The following is a 21,823-nucleotide window of genomic DNA, read 5'->3' on the forward strand; positions in this document are numbered from 1 at the left end:
AACAATGTAGGAAGTCATGTGGCCCTCATGACCAGGATGCTGTCAGACAGGGGTATAGCCATCAACAAAGATAAACAAGACGCCAATAGTACCTCTCATAGAATACGGGAGAGTTTGGGGAAGAAGATTATGTGGTTGTGTAGACTAAAGTCTCTTTCTCGTGCGCGGATGGACGGGGATGTTGCTGTTCTACAACATAGGATGCCAGGTGCCCATCATGACTGATCTGATTCGGAATCAAAGGTTGTCTAATAAGAGGGTCAAACAAGGCATAGATGTGCCATTCCACGAATGCAGGAGAATATGTAGGAGACAATTAGACTGTAATATATGTTTAAAAGTCCTTCTTCTTGTGTGGATTGAATTGGATGATAAGACTGTACAATACAGGAGGCCATGCGGCCAAAAAGCTGACTTGGTCCCAAATGAGTGTTCCTCAACCAGAAAGAAAGCATCCAGAAAAGTTAAAAAATATGTTGTTCCACAAATATAAAAGAGTTGGTAGAGAAGGGTTATGCTGTCAACTAAACTTAATTCTCCTTCATGGATTAGGATGGAGTTGGATGCTGAAACAATATACCACAGAATGCCATGTGTCCAAAATGGCCGCTTTGTTAAAAGGGAATCAGGCCTCTAGAGAATGTAAGAAATGGCTGATTAAACTGGCAAACTCCCTCGATGTACGCAAACAGCAATCCACAGATGCTAGAAAGTAGTAAAAAAGGTTCAAATCCCCTTCTTATGCACGGATGGATGTGGATGTTAGTGATCCTCAGTACAAAAAGCCATGTGGCCAAGATGGCCGATCCTCCTTTCACAAAAGAGAAGGCAATCAGGGCCTCAAGAAATATATAACAGAGGGAGTATAGGACCAGCGAATGTTCCGAGGTCACGGAAACATCAGTAAATCAATATAGGAGAGCTGTATAATGGAGGATATGGCAGGAAATACTCCAAAGTCCAGTCCCAATACTAAGATGGATGTGGATGTGGGTTTGGAGGGGGGACGTGTGCACAAGATGGACGCCAGGCCTCTCTGGAAAATAGGTATCTCCTGGAGTATCAAAAAGGGAAGAGAAAGCTTCAGCAAAAGGATGCGGTCTTACCCAGAATTGGGCAGTTTTAATAGCCTCAGGAGCCGACCATGTGTGCCATCCAGCCCGCTTGTGAAGGTCCCGGCAGCCAAAGGGATCTCCCCCTCTCCGTTAGGAGAGAATCTTCTCTCCTGTCCGAGACCGCGCTCTCCACCCGGTCTCACTCGTCTCGCCCGTGCTTCTCCCTCGACAGCTGCAGCAGGGGAGCTGGTAGATGCACGATCCAGAGGATAATTCCTTGGATCGGAGCGGAGCTCTTGCAAGACGCGGCTGCACCCGGTGACTCCTCCCCCGGAAGTCTCTCAATTGTTGGATGTTTTAATGCAATCTTTAGCTGTTTTTTCCATTTGGCTATATACAAGCAATTGCATATATCATGGTTAAGCAGAAAGCCTGCACCCGCACAAAATAAATTTTTAACAGGGACAGCCTTGTTCAGGCCAGCCTTAATGGTACACACTATGGTCACATCATCCATGTAAGCTGACAGTTTGACTGTGTTGCCTCCATCCCCAGGGAAAGGAACTCCACTAATTACCCTGTCCCTTCGCAGGGAGGCCAGAAGTGGTTCCAAGGCACAGATAAATAGCAACGGGAGAGAGGGCAGCCTTGTTTCCTGGTTTTCTGATGCCATATGATATATTTCAACAAATTTAGGTCATTGTGTACACTGCGCCCAGGTACACCACAGGACAGACCAATATAAAATAATGTCAGGATTAATTTGTTTGATGCGGTTGACCAGTTCCCTAGGTTGTTTAGATCTCCTTTCCTGGGGAGCAAAGTGACGACGCCTCTCAGTCAGGAGATGGGGAGTTTGTTAGACATAAACACCTGTGGGAAAAGAGCACAGAATTCATGTTTTATAATGTCTCAATATGATAAGTAGTATTCTATGGGTAAACTGTCTGTACCAGGACACTTTTGCTTGAAGAAGCTCTTAATATTATTTATTTCCTTTTCCTCTAGGTTGTTACAGGCTTTTCTGTTCATCCTTTATTGAGCTTTTGTTCCAGGGTTTCTTACACTTCCTCAGTTGTATCTTGATTAACTATTTGCTAAACTAGAGTAAATTCAAAGTGCAAGTTAGAAAGAACGAGGTTTGAGGCTCAATAATTATTGCAAAAAATGAATTATGTATTTATACATTATTGTTTCATACATAATTAATAAATACAATCATTATATTGAATCCTCGCTCCTGTTCAGATTCACAAGGGTGGGATAACTCAGCTATACAATAATGTATTTGATCTCCATACAGTTATGACTACGGCTCGGAGGTGATGTGAGCCCTGAGAAGGGCCAAGGCGCAGAGTCTAAGCAGTAACCAGGTCTTCTCCAGAGCCTCTGATGGTGAGGATGTTGCGCTGCTGGTTACTGCCAGGTTGGGCAAAACACGGTACCAAATCACAACGCAGAAGGACTGTCAAGGAAGGCCGGGGTTGAGGCAGGCAGCAAGCAAGAGAGGACAGGTAACACACCAGGGGTCAATTGCCAGGGATCCAGAAGACAGACACCAGTGACACAGAAGCCACTGGGGGCACAGGGAACACAGGAGGCACAGGTAATGCAGGGATATCCACAGACAGACAGGAACACTGGAACAGCACAGGAAAGTTGTTTGGGAATCAACAGACTGGACAACGAGGGGTTAACACAGGAGCTGGACACAGGAAACTCTGGATTAAGCAACAGGTGTACAGGAACTAGCACAGAACTAGGGGCTTGGCATGAGTTAAGTCTTGTTGCACAAACACAGAGTGAAGTCTGTTAGCTACCTAAATAGCCAGGGCTGATCAAGAGGCTATTTTCTGATTGGCCAGCGGATTGGACTTGATAAAATTTAGGAAATAGAGGCACGCCCAGCGTCAGAACAGCCCACATGCACAGGAGAGAGATGTCTGCGCTTTAGTGAGGAAGAGGTAATTGTGACAGTACCGAACCGTTTCGCCCAGTTAGGTTTCCTCAGGGGTAGTAGTATATTGATTGTACGGTCTGCGTATACATTGAAAAAATAAACAAAAATTTTTTAACATGAAAATGAACAGTTTTTATTAGGAATTAGATTCAAAACACATTGACGACCATAGCTTTATGGAAGGTATAGAGCAAATTGCCTGATGTATTTCAGACGTTTTTCAGAAGTCAATATAATAAATATCTTAATGCAACAAGATAATACACTTTAAGGGATATGTTTCACACTGAACAAACAAACAAAATTGATACAGTAACTATGGAATTAAGACATATCCCTGCCAAAATCAATTGACTGAAATGGTTTCATACCAGCTTAAGCATAAGAACATGACTTTGAAAGTCATGAAGACTGTTGGCTTTTGCTTCATGGAATCCCAGTTGGTAGACTTACATTAGACTTACTTTGTCATTAAAAAAAGATTTGTGTTTTGTGGTCGGGATTTCTGGAGCAATTCAATGGTTGATCAATTTGGCGGGAGGAATTTGTGTTGGATAAACGTTTTCCGCTGTCCATAGATGCTGCTGCATCTTTAGGATTTGCAGTAATTTTGGGGGATGCATTGGTGCATGTGCCATGTTCTTGTGGCTTTTTAAGTCTAGGGAACACACTTTCAGAACCAGAGAATCTTTTTTAGGACAGATAATAAAAGTGTTCTTATTGCACTGAATTGCTTTCCATCAAAGCTTTTGCTTCTAAGGCACCTGGTGTTGGGTTGCTTAAAACAAAATATTTAGATAAAAGCGGTATTTGTGCCAAGAAAATGTAATGTTGAAGCAGATTCTTAGTCTGCTTTCAATTCAGCAGATTCAGTAGCCTGGTGCCTGGAACAAATGTGGTAGGAACACCATGTCCAGAACATCTTTAGACTGTGATTGGAGTGTGGTTTCTTCTTGCATTAAGAACTCATTGGTGCCATTTACGTAGGCCAATTATTCGATGACATAGTATGCTTGGTCAGAAGTTTTGAATTCGTTGTCTTTCCCTCAAAGGTCTTTTTTGTAAGAATTTGTTTTGTGATTTTTAGATTCTTTGATTGCTAGGGGCCTGTTGTACTCTCATATACAAAAGGCATTGATTGGTGGGTCATTTTTTTCTGTAGCTCTAGGATCATCCTTCTTGTTTTACATTTTTCACAGTAAAGCAGGCTCACAATGGTTGGAAGATGATAGGGCTCCAATCTTGCCTGAGCTTTTAGGGTTGTTGTGTGACACTAGGAAGGAGTGTGTTTTTCGCCTTATAAGTCATTGTTATTCACAGTGGCTTTTTCAATGGCATTTTTTTGTGCCCTTATGTTATCAGAAGTAATTCCCCCCGATAAATCTGCTACAGAAGGTTTGATGCTGTCTGATGTTTATTATTAATAATAATAATAATAATATTTTTTTTATTTTCTTCCTTTTGAAAGACCAAATTGTTTGGGGACATTTGTAAATTACGGAAATGCCATGCCATTGACCCAATACCAGTTTAGGTCCGTTTTAAGATAGTGTTTAGATACCTTGCTATTTTGCTTGGGACCAGATACCATCTCATCATAATTCTATAATTCATTTCTATCAGTGATATGTTGAGAGAGATTTTAGAAAGAACGCTAGCTATTTCTTACCACTCCTCCAGTTCTAAAGTTATTTTCAGATCAGTTTCCCACAAAGTCAAATAGATAAGTTTAAAGGGGGGTGATGGGAGACCTAAGTATAGCACATACTGTATATTTGACTATTTGCCTCTGGGCCTTTATATAAGGTAGAAAGTATTTGCAAGAACACTGGTCCAAAGCCCATATGTTTCAGAGTGTGAAACAGATATCTTACATTCATTTTCTGGCTTAAGTCCCATTTAGAAGTTACTGCAGAAATTAGATCAATAGATCTAGTTTGGTCAGGGGCTTGTCTCTCGGTAATGAAACCTACTTGGCCAAGGTGTATGTAAGAGGCTAGAAAGCCAGAGAGATAATATTTTAGTCATAAATTTAGGGTGCATTTATTAAGGCAGATGGGTAGGTAGATTATGTCAGAAGATGTATACTTACCCAGTTTAGGGATGACACTAATATAAGCCATTTTGGCTTCAGAGGGGAGAAATATGTCACCAGACGTGGAACTAACTTCTGGTTAAAAGTTTTAAAGGAGGCATCATAACATTAAGGATTTCCTCAACAGTTTATCCAAAATCTGTTACGTAGTTAAATAGTTAGTCAGGTTGAAAAAAGGCGTCCATCAAGTTCAACCACTAGGGAAATAAACATTTCCCAGATAAAAACCCCATAGACATAGTTAATCCAGGGGAAGGCAAAAAAAAAAAAAAACTGATTCAATTTGCTTCCTTCCTGATTCAATTTGCTTCCTTCCTGATTCCATGAGGCAATTGGATGTTCCCTGGATCAACACTCTCTGTTATCTTTATCTATTGTTTGTGCTTGGCCTTCAGACGTGGGATTAATTGGGAACTAAAGAAGTTTTCCACCACTGCTGGAGAAAATGGTTAAGTGAAATAATTCTAATTCTATAGCTAATATACAAATCAAATACATATCATGTAGTTGGAGTTTAGTTTTAAGTTTAACTTCAATGTTTAGCCCTGCATTAATTTGGAAATTTACTAGTATGCTAAGATTAATTTCTAGGTGTAACAGGAATTGGGGGTGGGTCCAAGTGGGAAATGAGAAAATCCAAAATGAGCCTGACTGATTGGAGCTTGACTAATACAGGTACAAGTAAGAAATAATTGGGCAAATTATTGTTATATGCTTAAAATAGGACAATACTTTAGCATTGTTTGCCTGTATTGTTGATGTCTTCATTGTTTTCATCTGTGATTGTTTACCTGACCATCTTTCTGTAGACATTTTTACATCTTAAATTGAAGAAAGATAGGCATATTACATCTTGATATTGTCACAATACTCTGTCACAATTTATTTATGGTAATTTCCCTTACTCCCTTCTGTTTTTTTCTTTTTGTAACCCCCCATCTTTCTTCACTTGCCCTTTACTCATCTCCTCCCATTTTCTTTCTCCACACTGTAGGTTGACCTAATTTCATCAAAATAGTGATACACTGTCATATTTGCAACACACCTATTTCTTATCATGGACACCGTGCACCTGCCTTTATACATTTGTATGGGGTGAGCCTTGCTTTTAGGGACTATCTTTTTCAATCTCCTCAATATTATTATTATTATTATTAATAAACAGGATTTATATAGCACCAACATATTACGCCATATTAAATAGGGGTTGCAAATGACAGACTAATACAGACAGTGATACAGGTATTGTAACCCCATGACTTTTTTCATTCAACCTCCTATAACAAGTCATTTTTTACTATTTCCCAGTGGCAGGAGTTACTCTTGGTGTGCACACATGTAGGTGTGAATTGGTAGTGCCCACACTTTTTTGGCTTGCAAGCTTTTTTTAAAATGACCAAGTCAAAATGGTCTCCCAACAATAAAAACTTGGTCTTAATCCCCTGGGGGGTTACCCTGAGCCAGGTTCTGGGTAAGAAAACTTGCTGAAAGCGTTTACCCTGATCCAGGTTAGGGGTAGCTGAAAATAGAAACAAGCCTTACAGTGCAATCTGATTGACATATAACATTGTATGACTCTCGGATTACAACTGAAAAAAAACAGTTACCTTGCCCCCGCAGCTCCTCCGGAGACATCCGTCCTCTTATGTCCTCTCCCACCGTATGCAGTAATGATCTCCGGGGTTTCCCAGTGACGGTGGTGCGGGCGGGAGGTGGGGCGGGAAATTCAAATAATTTTGTATTGGATTCAATACAAAAAAACTCTATGGAGTCCAATACAAAGAAGTCTTTATGTAAAATATAGATAATTGTATTATATATATAATATATAAGCTACTGTACGGTTATATTACATTATACACTAATTTTTTTTCTTTTTTTAAGATTTTTTTAACGTTTTTTTTTTTAAAGTTTATTATTAAATTTATAAAATTTTGAAAATATTTCGGTGAGTTATGCCTAAGAATTAAAGCCTACAATGTTAAATAAATTTCCATGCCTTTGCATGGAAATAAGGAAAGAATTAAAATGATTAGCGTTCGCGTACGTGTCTCCAATATAAAATAATACAAAATAAATTTATGTGGTTTTGTCTATAGGTATATGATGTTGGACTGTTTTAAAATTTACCACACTAGGGAGGTGTTTTAGAAAAATATAGTACTATACAGTATACAGAATTATTGCATTGTCAGTATTTTTTATTTATTTATGCATTCTTGTTTAAGCTGATTTTTGTGTTTTTTATTTATTTTTATAATTAAAGTCAATTATTTTTTTTTACATGATTGTGTGTTTCAAACATTATTATATTCAGGATATCTACTAGACCCTTGTTTTGACATATTTCTGTAAGTTACGGGTCTACAATTTAAAAAAAAAATTTCATGAAAAACAGCAGTGTACCGCCTTTGGTACAGAAATCCAGACATCAGTAAAACGCCCAGGTGGTTAATAACTCCTGTGCACAGTAAAGTTTATCTTCAAAGGCAGGGCTCCTCGATCTACTGGCGTTGCCTTTGCGATCTACTGGTAGATTGTGATCCACCTGTTAGGCACCCCTGGTGTAGATGATGCATACGGTGCTGTTCTTTTGTTATTTACATTGCAAATATATTTTCTTTCCTTTTTGATTCTAATAAAACTATATGCTTTTCTCCTCACCTTTCCTATGCTATAACTTCTTTATTTTTGATATGTATGATATGATATATATATGATATGAACCTTGATAGGTATGTTAGTTTTTGTAAACATGAAAATGTAAGTAAACCTAATAAACTGCTTTCTTGCTTGAATATTTGTGTTTCAAAGGCAAACAGTGCACGACTAAACATTATTTCTGGAAAGGTAAAACATTGGAAATACATTTGTAAAATGATTGACTTTTTCTTTGCTTTTGCCTGGATTTTTTTCATGTTAGTAACAGGGTCTTCTTAACCACCTAGCCGTTAAGCCCGACCTTCGTAAGGGCAAAAAAAAAACGGCTAGGATGGTTAACCCCGAGATTTTTCCCATCCATACTTACCTGGTCCCCCTGTGCTCATCCAGCGTCGTTTTCGTATTCCAGCGTTGTCCTCCGTCCAGCGTCGTCCGTCGATCTCCCTCTCCACCCAGGTGGTTAATACAATGCAGCTAATTGTTATTATTATTATTTGGGTTACACCTTTAAATGTTGGCTACTTAATTTCTCTGGTAGCTCAGTGTAACGGGATAGAGTTGATAGCTCCGGGGAGCAAAACATGTTTTGGGACTTTTAAACTGATATAGGTTCAGGTACAACAAAATATTACCAAACTCAAGGAGTCAGTGTAATCTGTGGAATGAAAGGAAGCCATGATTGCTGGAGGTAGATTGCACTGTTTTTACACTTTTTTTTACACCAGCAGAGCTGCAGAGTCTATTGATGGATTTGGCAATTATCTAGCTATCTTTATGGTCAGTTAATAAAACGTGCTGTGTGCCATAAACATATTTAAGCTGTATTTGTGTTTCATGCACACTCATTATAGCTCAGTCTGCCTCCCTCGGACTGTTACATTGACATGAATTAGTAGGGGTGCTTGAGAGCCTCTTCTATGCCCTCTACTTTTCAGTCCAACGTTAGTGAGATTTATTACCTTATTTTTGCGGTAATATTGCATAGATTTACGATAACTATTTCTATCTCCTGTTCAAAGGCCCGTTGCCTGTACGGAGGATGTAGTTTTCTTCCAAATTGTCCCCCACCTCGTTCATCACTTCACATACCAAGCCCCGCACCGCCCACAACAGGCGGCCATCTTGTCCGGAGAGGGTACCGGATCCGGCTGCTTGGTGGTGCCCAGACCTGAGACCTGCGGGGAAAGCTGTCTGGGTTGGAAGAGGCATTACACTCGTTTTGATTATTTGTCTCCAGGGAAGTTTAATGGAGCGCAGCCATAGCTACGTGTTGACTGGCGGCTAGCTGCACTGACATAACCAAGGTTAGATCTGTAGGCTTCAATTCATCAGTCGGGACCGTGGTAAAGGCATGAGCTTGGGCTTATAGCAGCAAATGTCCCGAAAGGGGCTTCCCGTGAACTAGATCAGTGCCCAAGGGGTGACAGAGAGCCTGAACTCCCAGCTTCTGCCCCTGTCGCCTGCACTATGGCCTCTAACTGCAGCAGCTCCACGGTGGGTAGCGCCAGCAAAACCAAAACCAAGAAGAAGCATTTCGTGTGTCAGAAAGTTAAGCTTTTTCGAGCCAGCGAGCCTCTCCTCAGTGTTCTGATGTGGGGGGTTAATCACACGGTAAGTGGGGTTTAATGACTCCGTGAATCCCGGTGATGTTTCGTATATAGACTTTGCAAGGATCTGTTCCTGTATTTAAAATGCATATGTCTCTTATTTCTTTATAGATTTACTGCATATTTGGTTATATAGGAGTCGCATCTACTTATTTAATCTGTGTGTCTATATACACACACAAACACATACACGTTTTTGTTGTTTTTTCAGGATATATGTACGTCTGTGCTATATGTATCTGCAATGATAAAACACACACATGTATCTACTACATACATTTCTCTATTTTTACTAATACACATACCAACAATGTATGTATTCTGTCAGTTTAGGTACCTTTTAATACATGCCTCATTTACACCAGGTTGTATCTATCTGTAACAAAAAACTATGTTTCTTTCTTTCCCTGTAATACATATTCACCAACATGTGTTTCATCTGTGTATTTGTGTTTATAATGCATACATACTGTAAATACGTGAATATAAACTGGGGTACCCAGAAGCTCAGTCTGTATATCTTTCTCTTTTTATAGGTTCAAGTATTTTGTACTTTTGCTTATAATGGGCCATTTGCTCTTCAAATAACTTGTTTGCATTATTGTTGGTCACCAGTAGATGGTGCTGTGCCTTTTATGTAAGATGAGTTACAAGCAGTTGGTCTTTGACAGACCACATACAAATGAAGTTTCAGGACATGCAACTAGGTATCGCTGAAGTATAAACCAAATTTCTTTTTCTAATTGAGGGCAAAAATAAATATTTTTTACTTGAGTATATAGATTTCTGTATGTTTTTGCATTGTTTGCATGAAATATATAGCTACCTACATCAATGTTAAATCTATCTCTGTTCTTGTTTGCATAAAATATACCTACAGTGAGGGAAAGAGTATTTGATCCCCTGCTGATTTTGTATGCTTGCCCTCTGACAAAGAAGATAGGTGTGAGAGACAGAATAACAAAAGAACCCTCAAAAACCTCAGTAAGTAAGGTTTCAAGGCTGATGTTTGGCAACTCGAACCTTCAGCTCCCTCCACAGATTTTCTATGGGATTAAGGTCTGAAGACTGGCTAGGCCGCTCCAGGACCTTCATGTACTTTTTCTTGAGCCACTCCTTTGTTGCCTTGTGTTTTGGGTCATTGCCATGCTGGAATACCCATCCACGACCCATTTTCAACGCCCTGGCTGAGGGCAAGATTTGACGGTACATGGCCTCATCCATTGTCCCTTTGATGCGGTGAAGGTGTTCTGTCCTCTTATTAGGAACCCCCCCCCCCCCAAAGCATTTAGTGTCCACCTCCATGTTTGATGGTGGGAAAGGGGGTTCTTGGGGTTTTAGGCAGCATTCCTCATCCTCCAAACATAGCGAGTTGAGTTGATGCCAAAGAGCTTAATTTTGGTCTCATCTGACCACAACACTTTCACCCAGTTCTCCTCTGGATCATTTGGATGTTCATTGGCAAACTGCACGTGGGTCTTTACATATGCTGTCTTGAGCTGGGGTACAACATTTCAGGACTTCACGGCGTAATGTGTTACCAATTGTTTTCTTGGTGATTATGGACCCAGCTGCTCTGAGATCATTGACAAGTAGTAGTTCTGGGTGCTACGTCACCGGTCTCATGATCATTGCAACTCCACGAGGTGAGATCTTGCATGGAGCCCCAGACCGAGGGAGATTGACGGGTATTTCGTGTTTCTTCCATTTACGAGTTATCTCGTCAATTGTTGTCACCTTCTCACCAAGCTACTTGACTATAGTCCTGTACCCCAGTCCAGCCTTTTGTAGTCTACAATCTTGTCCCTGACATCCTTAGATAGCTCTTTGGTCTTGGCCGTAGTGGCTAATTTGGAATCTGATTGATTGCTTCTGTGAACAGGTGTCTTTTATATCGGAACTGTAACAAGCTTGGATTAGCAGCACTGCCTTACAGAGGGTGCTCCTAATCTCAGCTCGTTACCTGCATACAGTGAAGACACCTGGGAGCCTGAAATCTTGCTGGTTGATAGGGGATCAAATACTTATTTCACACATTACAATGCACATCAAACTCTGACTTTTGACCACTGGGTTTTTGAGGGTTCTTTTGTTAGTCTGTCTCCCACAGCTACAATAAACCTACCAATACAACCATAGACTGGTCATTTCTTTGTCAGAGGGCACACGTACAAAATCAGCAGGGGATCAAATACTTCTTTCTCTCACTGTACATCTGTAATAAATCTATATCTGTTCATATTTTACTCAATTTCAACTGCACTTCATTTATTTTGGTTACAGGTATAGTTGCTATAAATTGTAAGCTTGTAACTGCAAGGCTATCTCTACTATTGTTTCCAGTGCTGCTTTATATACAGGGTATCTTTATTCCACCTTTTATGTACCATATAGAAAGTGAAGTTTTCAGCTGCACACTACTTGTATCTCACTATCACTACTTGATATTTGTTGGTACAAATATCTTAATTCAATCTCTATGTATTATATACAAGGTTAGCTGTTGAATGAGCTGTCTCATTTATTATATTTTGGGTTACCATTTGTTGAAACCTTGGAACATGAAGCTGTTAAAAATTGGTACTTTTAATAGCATAGTTTGCTTCAGTCCTATTGTGGTGTGTCGGGAGCCCCGCCCACTTTTGATTAGAGCATTTGAGCTGCTACTGAAAGGTGGCAGGGGGAGAACAGCACAGCTTGGCCTTGATGAAATCCGGACACAAGCAGTCCTGCCCCCTCTGGGTGTGAAAAAAGTCTGTAAATGTATCCACCCAAGTGGGCGTAATGTAATGACCTCATTGGCAGTACAGTGATAGCTGTGTGTGTAATGCTACATTGCATATTATGCAGCCTAACAACTCTGTGTTCAAACCTTCATATGTTCTAGATCGTTGGTCGTAACAACTTGAACTTTTAGTAGTAATCAAAATCTCAGCCCCCAGCCTTCAAGAATTCTAAGACATGGGAATTTGTCACTGCCCTAAGTGAGCCAGAATGGCTCAAAATTGATATGATTGAAAAACAGTTGGACAAAATTAGTGACAAAGCGCCAGGACCTGATGGATTACAGGTGAGCTAAGCTCAGTTATTTCAAAGCTTTTCTTGAGTTTCTTGATCTTGAAAAAAGTATAAAAGTGATACCATGGATTCAAGAAAGACTGAAGTTGTCAAACAAATTTACTCTTTTTATGAGGAAGTAAATAAAAATGTAGACAGTGGAATAGCAGTTGATATATAGTGTACTTGGTCTTTGCAAAAGCATTTGACACAGTACCCCACAGACGGTTATATGCAAGTTAGCGTCTATAGGTTTATAAAAGTCAATCTGTAAAGGGATAGTGAACTGGCCTATAGACTGCATCCAGAGAGTAGTGATTAATGATTCATACTATGAATGGTCTAAGGTTATTAGTGGGATACCCCAGGGTTTAGTGTTGGGACTTTGTGTTTAACACCTTTATAAATGATATGAGTTTGGGATTAAAACTACAGTTTGTGTTTGCACATGACATTAAACTATTTAATAGAATTGAGTCCATACAGGATGTCTATAATCTACAAGCAGACCTGGATGTACTATTTGATTGGGCAGCCAGGTGGCAAATGACACTTAATATTGAGCAATGTAAAGGTATTACTTGGGGACTAACAACATGCATCTCTTTGTGCCTGGTGGAAAAGAAGTTTAAGATCTGGATAAGGAAGGGATTCTTCACTGTACAGTCTATAAAAATGTGGAATAGGCTCCCACAGGAGGTAGTTTTCAGCAACTACTATAGATTACTTTAAGAAAAGGCTCGATGTATTTCTAGAAACACAGAATAGAAATGGGTATTAACCCCCCAAGCGGTCTATTTCTGTCCGTATTTCCATGCAAAAAGCGGTACAGTTTTTTGCATGGAAATTTATTTTACATTGTAGGCCTTTATTTCTTAGGCATAACTCAAGGAAATATGTCCAATAGTTAATACATTTAATAATAAACTTAAAAAAAAAAAACACAAAAATGTATTATACATACATTACATATTAAACATGTAATGTATAATGTGTGTGTGTGTGTATATATATATATATATATATATATATATATATATTAAATTTTTATAAAATAAAATTTTGTGAAGATTTCTTTGTATTGGACTCAATACAGCTATTTTGTATTGAATCCAATACAAAATTATTTGAATTTCCCGCCGATCCTCCTACCTGCACCGACGCATCACTGTGAAACCCCAGAAAACATCTCTGCACGTCTCGGCTGGAGATCTGAGGAGAAGGGCGTGTCCCCAGGACCTGCGGGGACTAGCAGGATGCTGGGGTACAGCCACTGAGCAAGGTAAGTGGGGTTTTATTATGTTTTTACGTACCTCTAGTGTGACTCAGGAATACTGATTTTCCACCCCCAGTCACACTCGGGAATACCGCTGGGGGGGGGGTTAAAGCTTTAAAGTTAAGATAACAGACTGTTCATCCAGGGAACATCCAATTGCCTCATGGAAGCAGAAGGAATTTTTTCCCCTGTTGCAGCAAATTGTACCAGGGTTTTTTTGCCTTCCTCTGGACCAACTATGTCCATAGGATTTTATTTCTGGATATGTTTATTTCCCTAGTGGTTGAACTTGAAGGATATCTTTATTTTAACCTGACTTACTTTGTCCAACCTGACTTACTTTGAAACTATGTAATACTGAATAGATATTAAAGTAAAAAACAACGTCTAGTTTTCTTAAGGTGCAGTACCAAAATAATTTAGGTAAATGTTGTCACAGTATTTATTTGTGCTGGCCCATCTGTAGGGCATCCATCACTATAGGGCATACAAACTGGTAGTAGAAATTATTATGACCAGCTGATTAGGCAAATATTCAACATATTTGGGCAGTTGAAACTAGCTTCCAGTAACAATGCCACTGAAAAGAGAGGGTTCTATTTATAAAGCAGTTAACAATACTTGACATGCCCTCAAATATTCCCTCATGGACAATCAAATACTGCCATTAAAACATGGACCTGATAGGTTTTCCACCAGGGAATGTTTGAGGGTATGTCTTATTCTCTTCTTTAAAAAATAGACCCCAAAGTGTATTTTCTCTTCTCCTTTAGGTATATATTAACATTTGTGGTAACTAAATTGGTCAGTTGTTTTTTTTTCAACATAAATCAATGTAACTTGGGGAAGCTTATAATCCTCTTTATAACAATGAGTGTAAAAAATGAATTCAAAGGCCAGTTTTCACACTTTTTGTAGTGATTGTTTTCCCTAGGGGAAAAAAAGGACAAATTCATACCCTACAAACTTTTATAAACAAACATTTATAAAAAAAATAAAATAAAACCAAATTTGCACTGCATTGTTATTAAGAAAGTGTTGATCCTTACATTTCTTAATTGATACCACTAGGCAATAAAAAAGAAAAAAAAAATCCTTTTTTGCAATCATTGGAGACCACAGCACATTGTTTAAAATCAGTTTTTCAAATTCAATTTGTTTTGTTTTCAAATTTGTCGAATAGGCACAGGTAACATAGATATACAGAAAGTGTCAGTCAGCCATCGCTGTTTTTTCAAAGACGCCTTGAATATTATTTTCTTATATACACTGTTTGGATTGTCCGGGGACAGCATCAGTAGTTGACCATCATACTCTTATTCCATATGTTTTGGTAATGGAGCTCCATTGGCTTATGTCCTTGAATGCCTCCCAAGCTTCTAACTCTGCATCTGAGAGAGATTGTTTAGGATCTTCATCCTAAAAAACAGACTTGATCCGTGGTTCTAAAAAAATCTATTCCATAATTTTTACATATCTTATGTTTGCAAATTTTTCATCAAGGTACTAAAAACCATGCGCGTTTGCTTTAACCATGGCTTTTGTTATGCTGGGTAAGACATGGCCACTTGGGGGTGCTATGGCTTGAGCAGAAGGGGTGTGTGCCCTGAGATGGGCCAAGGCGCAGACTCTAAGCAGTAACCAGGTCTTTTCCAGAGCCTCTAGTGGTGAGGATGTTGTGTTGCTGGTTACTGCCAGTTTGCAGTCCTTGGACACACCAGGCTGGGCAGGATGATACATGGTACCAAATCTCTAGGCAGAAGAATTGTCAAGGAAGGCAGGCAGCAAGCAAGAGAGGTCAGGTCACAAGCCAGAGGTCAAATACCAGGTTTCCATGAAATAGACACCGTTGACACAGGAGCCACCACAGGCAACGCAGGAGACACTGGGATAACCACAGACAGGGAGGAACCCTGGAACAGCACAAGGGAATTGGCTGGGAAACAGACTGGGCAATAAGGTGTTATACAGGAGCTCGACAGGGGAAGCACTGAATTAACTAACAGTTATACAGAAAATGCTCAGCAGAGCTAGGGGGCTTGACATTGGGAACATGTTGCATGGACGCTGAGTGCCGTGTCTGAGCTTGCTAAATAGCCAGTGATGATTAAGGTGCGATTTCCTGATTGGCCAGCGGAATAGGGCGATACTGATTAATTCTGGAAGAAACAGGCTTGCTTGGGCTCAGAATTGCCTTTACAAGGCTTTTCATCCAGCTTAGCTTGATATAGGAAAGTGGCAGAAATGTTTTATGAGGACCAACCAGAGGCAGATATTACACACTGCTACTTTTTGCCGCTTAGGTATTTTGGCTGCAAAAATGTTCTACAATGGCTCGGCTATCCCAGAGGCACAGGAAATAGTATTTTGTGACTCCTGCTTGCATTTCCCTCAACATGCCAATGAGGTTAGATCAACACAGGTGTTTCACTGCTGTGGTTTATATTAGAATGCTTCAAGCAATATCTTCATAACATTGTGGAACTCCTTTACGGAACTCCTTTAACAGGATGGGCAATCGGTACACTTGGTTTGGAATTTCCATTAAACAGTAGGATTGCCTCCAAGATTCTTTGCGAGGAATCAATAAAAGGATACCATTTAGAAGGAACATGCTCTTGTAAGGAACTGTTGGAACAGTCCGATGATGTCATGGTACTAGCACGATGAGCTGGCAAATAGCATGATGAGCTGTCATCAGTGAAGAAAAGTGTCAAGTTATGATTTCATGTTCTTTAGTTACAGTAACCCATTTTGCAAGCAAGTGCTTCTGCTTAAGCCTAGAAGCAAGAAGTTCTGCTCTGTCTTTAGAAAGATTTAGATCAAGTACGAGATCATTAAAATCTGCTGGTTTTCTCTGAAACTTTCCTCGATAACGTAATCAGGATTGGATGATTCTTGATAGTAACTGGTGGCACCTTCACTATATTCCCTATACCTTTGTAAGTCCTTCATGGGATGGTAAAAGAACAGGCAATGAATCCTTATGAGGGAGAAGCCTGATTGCAAAATCTAGGCTGGGATATACAATTTTGTGTTTGCAGTCATTTAGGTGGTTCCATGTAACCGAAGTGAGGATATCAGTTGTAAACTGACATCTAGACATTGGTTTAGTTGTTAACATGTTTACCAGAATGTGTGATGCTGAAAGGTTGTCATTTGATGGTAAGTTATAAGCATGCAATGCATGTAAATTACAGTGTTCAGTTCTGTGTTGTAGCTGTGGATGTTTGGATGGCTGTGTGTCAGGTGGGTGTCACATGCAACATTTGATACTTGATCAGTCTGAACACTAATTGCATGGGATAGCTTGTATTTGTATTAAACAAACAACTCTTAAAAAAAAAAAAAGGTCATATTAGTTGAGTGCATTATTTATCATTTTCTTTAAAGCAACTTTATCTGCTTACTTTTTGAAGCTCTCCACAAGTGACCCTTGACTCCTGGACAAATCTTATGGGTATTCTTTGGACTTCTCTGTCAAAAATCTTCTGGGGAGCACCTGGTTGTGGCTGATTTATGGTGAAATTATGTTCTTTTCACTTCAGGATTATGTCCCCAATGCTGCTTACTGGGACATTTAGAAAAATGTCTGTAACCAATGTCATCAGTATGTTTTCCAACAAGAAGGTTGCAAAGCTCTTGAAAGTACTCTTTGCTTTTACTCATCATGAGATGCTTCTTGTATAAAACCTTGGTAATGAGAAACCTTTTTATAGGCTATCAATTATGACTAAACTAGCTGATGATAATTTAAACTGATAGTGGGCAAAATTGCTTTCTAAATACTGGCCGCTCAGCAGGTTTCTTGGATTTTACATCTCTTTGCACCTCCTTTTGTTCTTGGGTTTAATACCCTGTGCCATTCCAGTTTATTACACAAAACCTAATTTATGGATTTATTTGTTTGGATTTCTTTCTATGTGTGGATTATTTGAGTTACCAGTATCTGGTGTAAATTACAGAGCAATAGCCAATTAGAAATATATTTAATGAGAAAAATGTTGACAGGTATAATATCTCTGTTAAAGTTTTGTACATTCATTGGATGACTAACCTGAAATAAATACTATACTTTGAAAACCATTTTCATCAAAAGTCTCTGGGTAACAATATTGTTATTAATTCCTTGTATTTTTTTATATATAATGGAAAAGTTTATTTTGGATGAGCAGAACAAATATTTGTGGGTTGGTGTAAACATAAATGAAAGCCTAGGTAATAGTGAAACCTGGATGGTGTGTCCAGGCGGAGTGATCTGCAGCCGCAGATTCCGACGTGTCTCAGTCAGGACATTAAGGGAATCCCAGCGTCTTCCCCCTTATAAGTGAAAGGCGGTGTCCTATGAGATAATCCTACTTTAGGAATGCGTACTACCAGCTGATTGGGCGTGTACAATGACGTCACAAGCAGCTGTTTCTGCCCTGTCTGAGCCCACAACTCTTATCTTTTTCTATGGGATTTTGCTACAGTGTGAGCTCTCCGAGAGTGGGTGTGTCCTGTAGACCTCAGAGATCAGCTGTGCTTCTCCCTGCCCACCTTGTACTGTGTACTAATCCTACCCTTTGTATACCAGCAGCAGCAACATGAGATCTGTGTCCATGCTGCTGTCGTTATCCCAATGTATTGGAATCAGGGATCTTTACTCATTAAAGTGGATCTAAAGTAAAAAGAGAACAAAAAAATTCTTTTGTTACGTTATGTCAAAAAAAAAAAAAAATATATATATATATATATATATATATATAGTAAAGTGATTGACTATTTAAAGACCAGGGTCCCCAAATAAAGTTTGCATATTATGGACCCCCTGGGGTCACTTCCATGGCATTAGGGTGCTGCTAATTGTCTGTCCGCTGTGATGCCTCAAATATAAATTTGCCCCCTCACCAAACTTTTAAGGCTGCATTCAGATTGGCGGTGAGGTGGCACTGCGGTTACCCCTTCTCATGCCATGGAACCCTGCTTTTAGGGTAAGATGCTCAGTACTGCTGACTGCCGCCTGGAGTCAAAACTGCAGACGCTGCGGTGCGAGGGACTGAACGGCTGGTGGGGTGCCTGTTACACATACCTGGGCACTTACCTTCTCCGGAACAGAGGGATGTTGCCAACTGAAAATGTGGGAGCCAATGTGAAACACTTTGTCCACAATCTCTTCCCCCCTCGATTAAAATGTTATATCCAACATATCAAGGCGCAAGGACTTTTAAGGCACAAACAGAATTGTACATTCATTTCCACAATTATTTTCAACTGATTCATTCCACTTTTAGCCATTTTGTAAAAATTAAAAACAACTTTAATACAAAATAACTTTAAAAAAAGCCAAATAAATTACAATACCAACTTTCTGCATCACTCATCAACATTATACGTATATGAGTATCCTCGACGTGTTTTGTGGATAAATCCACTTCTTCAGGAGGGATACAGACATTTCTACAAGAAATAACAGATTTTATTGCAATACAATAATAATTTATCATGATTAAAAACACAGTTTACAAATTTCACTTGCATAGAATAATCAATTCAATCCAAGGGCATGGTGAAACGCCCTTCATAAGAACTTTTTGGCCGGGACACATATAGAGACTTGAGCGGAATGGGTGTAGGGGTCAGACACCTCACCTGAAGCAACTGTTTTGGACTTCTTTAAAACAGATAATCAAGATTTCCTAACAGCTAGATCCTTTCAAAAAAGAAATACACTTGATGCAAAACACACCATCTCTATGCAAGACTTTTCCCACACCTTCACTATAAAAAATCATAAAACATAAAAAAAATATATTTACACACCAGTTGTCAATTGGTTATTATAGCAAAATACTTGTACTATTAATAACTTTCAATTTAAACTCAGATGTCTATTTATGGCTTATATACTGAAGTGATGCAATCATACTGTGCATCCATTTTTTATTCATTATGTGACTCCCATACCTTTCATGCTCTCTACTACATATTTTTATACATTTAATAATTTTAATTTAAAATCTTTACTCATTATTTCCTAATAAAAATAAAACATCCAAAGTGCCATTTTGCCTGTTAGATCTCTGCTAACAAGCTTACTTTCACTTTCAAATACTTGTGCAAGCTTTATCATGATGCCAATATTTTAACCATGTGCAGGGTTCTCCCCAGGCCCTTTTAGCTGGGTGCACCACCCGGCACTTTTCAGCACCCACCCGGCTGTTTTTGGGTGGTTGCCACCCACCTACAATTTCTTCCCACCCGGCTTAAAAATATTTCTGGGTTGAGCACTGCATGTGATTAAAGGAAAGTGCACAGTATTGTTTGTACCTCAATAAGAGGTGTCAGAAATGTCATCCAGATCTAAAATGAAAAGGAAACATCTATCGTATAGAAAAACGCTCACACTAATCTTTGTACTTTACAATAGTCTCCATATCCTACAGTGGGTTTCCGTTTTACATCTAATATCAATCTTACCTTTTACAGCGCATAACCCGCATAAAACATTCCACCCTGACGGCCGCAGTCCAAAGAGAGGTGTCTGCTCCTCCATTCCTATCATTCTTATGTCGAGACTCCGTTCCTCAACCTTGAAGCACAGCCTTTCCCGCAGAGATGCACGTACACCCACCGTGAAGGGATTCTTCACTGTAAGGTCTGTGAAAATGTGGAATCGGCTCCCTCAGGAAGTAGTTTCAGCAACTACTATAGATTGCTTTAAGAAAAAGCTGGGTGTTTTTCTAGAAGCACAGAATATAACTTGGTATTAAGGCTTTAAAGTAAAAGTAACAGTGACTGTTGATCCAGGGAACATCGGATCGCCTGATGGAATCAGGAAGGAATTTTTTTTCCCCTGTTGAAGCAAGTTGTACCAGGGTTTTTTTGCCTTCATCTCGACCAACTATGTCTTATAGGGTTTTATATCTGGGATATGTTTCCCTAGTGGTTGAACTTGATGAACTTATGTCTTTTTTTCAACCTTACCTACTATGTAACTATAAGAGTTATTTATGATAACAGGATCCTAGATAAAAAAAAAAGTTACCTGTTTCTGTACTGCACAAAATGTACACATTCTATTGTTTAATTTGTAAGGTAGGAAGTCCCTGGATTTTAATAATTTAGTAAGTAATTGTTCATTTTTTTTGTTATAAACTCATGCAGAATATAAAAAGTTTAAAACGGTCACATTTGATTGTTCTCTCACACATGTGAATAAAAGCTCCATCTATTGCGAGATGTTACAGAGAAATTGGGGTTCGTAGAGAGTAAGAAGATAGCTAGTTGTGACAGGGTAGCATGATATGATGGGTATAACATTTTAATCGAGGGGGGATTGTGGACAAAAAATTTCCCACTGGCTCCCACATTTTCAGTTGGTAACATCCAAGGTAAGTGCCTAGCTATGTCTAACAGGCATCCCACCAGCTGCTCAGTCCCTCGCACCGCAGTGTCTGCAGTTTTGACTCTGCAGCACCACCTCACCTCCAGTCTGAAACCAGCCTTTTAAGTTTGGTGAGTGGGCAAGTTTATATTTGAGGCATCACAGCACACAGACAATTGGCAGTACCCTAGTGCTCAAGGCCATGGAGGTGGTCCCCGGAGTCCCTAATATGCAAACTCCATTTGGGGACGCTGGTCTTGAAATAGCCTATCACTACTATTTTTTCTTTATATGTAAGGGTAGATAACCTTTTTGTTTCGTTTTCAAATTTTTTTTTAAACACAAAAAGGCAAAGCCCCTCTCCTGTCATTACGGCCGCGGCGGTAAAGACTGAATGGGAGCGCAGAACCTCCTGGGAAAAGCACATCACAAATTCCAGGAGGTTTCTGGCATGTGCAAGAGGGACTTTTCTGTCATTGAAAGAAGAAAGATGCCAATCAAACATGCGCATATCTGCATTTTTTTTTTTTTTGACAAATAGAGACAAAAGTCACAGATATGTGCGCTATACATTGGGGGTAATGGAAGCAGCAGGGACACATACACAGATCTCATGCTGCTGCAGCTGGTATACGGAGGGAAGGACTTTTTCACAGTACAAGGTGGGTGGGGAGCAGCACAGCTGATCTCTAAGGTCTATATGACATGCCCACTCTCAGGGAGCTTGCGCTGATGCAGAATCCCAT

The 21,823-nt window shown here is 39.5% G+C and overlaps 1 protein-coding gene across 2 annotated transcripts in view; it reads left to right on the forward strand.

The window, feature by feature from the left end:
* Positions 1-8,904: 8,904 nt before the first annotated feature.
* Positions 8,905-21,823, forward strand: part of LOC140333331 (phosphatidylinositol 5-phosphate 4-kinase type-2 beta) — an 82,313-nt gene continuing 69,394 nt past the window's right edge. For both annotated transcript variants that reach the window (XM_072414921.1, XM_072414922.1), the window contains exon 1: positions 8,905-9,382. In XM_072414921.1, the coding sequence (XP_072271022.1) occupies positions 9,239-9,382 (144 nt within the window). In that variant the 5' untranslated portion in view covers positions 8,905-9,238. The remainder of the gene's footprint in view (positions 9,383-21,823) is intronic.

This window comes from Pyxicephalus adspersus, chromosome 6 (genome assembly GCF_032062135.1).
Source record: "Pyxicephalus adspersus chromosome 6, UCB_Pads_2.0, whole genome shotgun sequence".
NCBI lineage: Eukaryota > Metazoa > Chordata > Amphibia > Anura > Pyxicephalidae > Pyxicephalus > Pyxicephalus adspersus.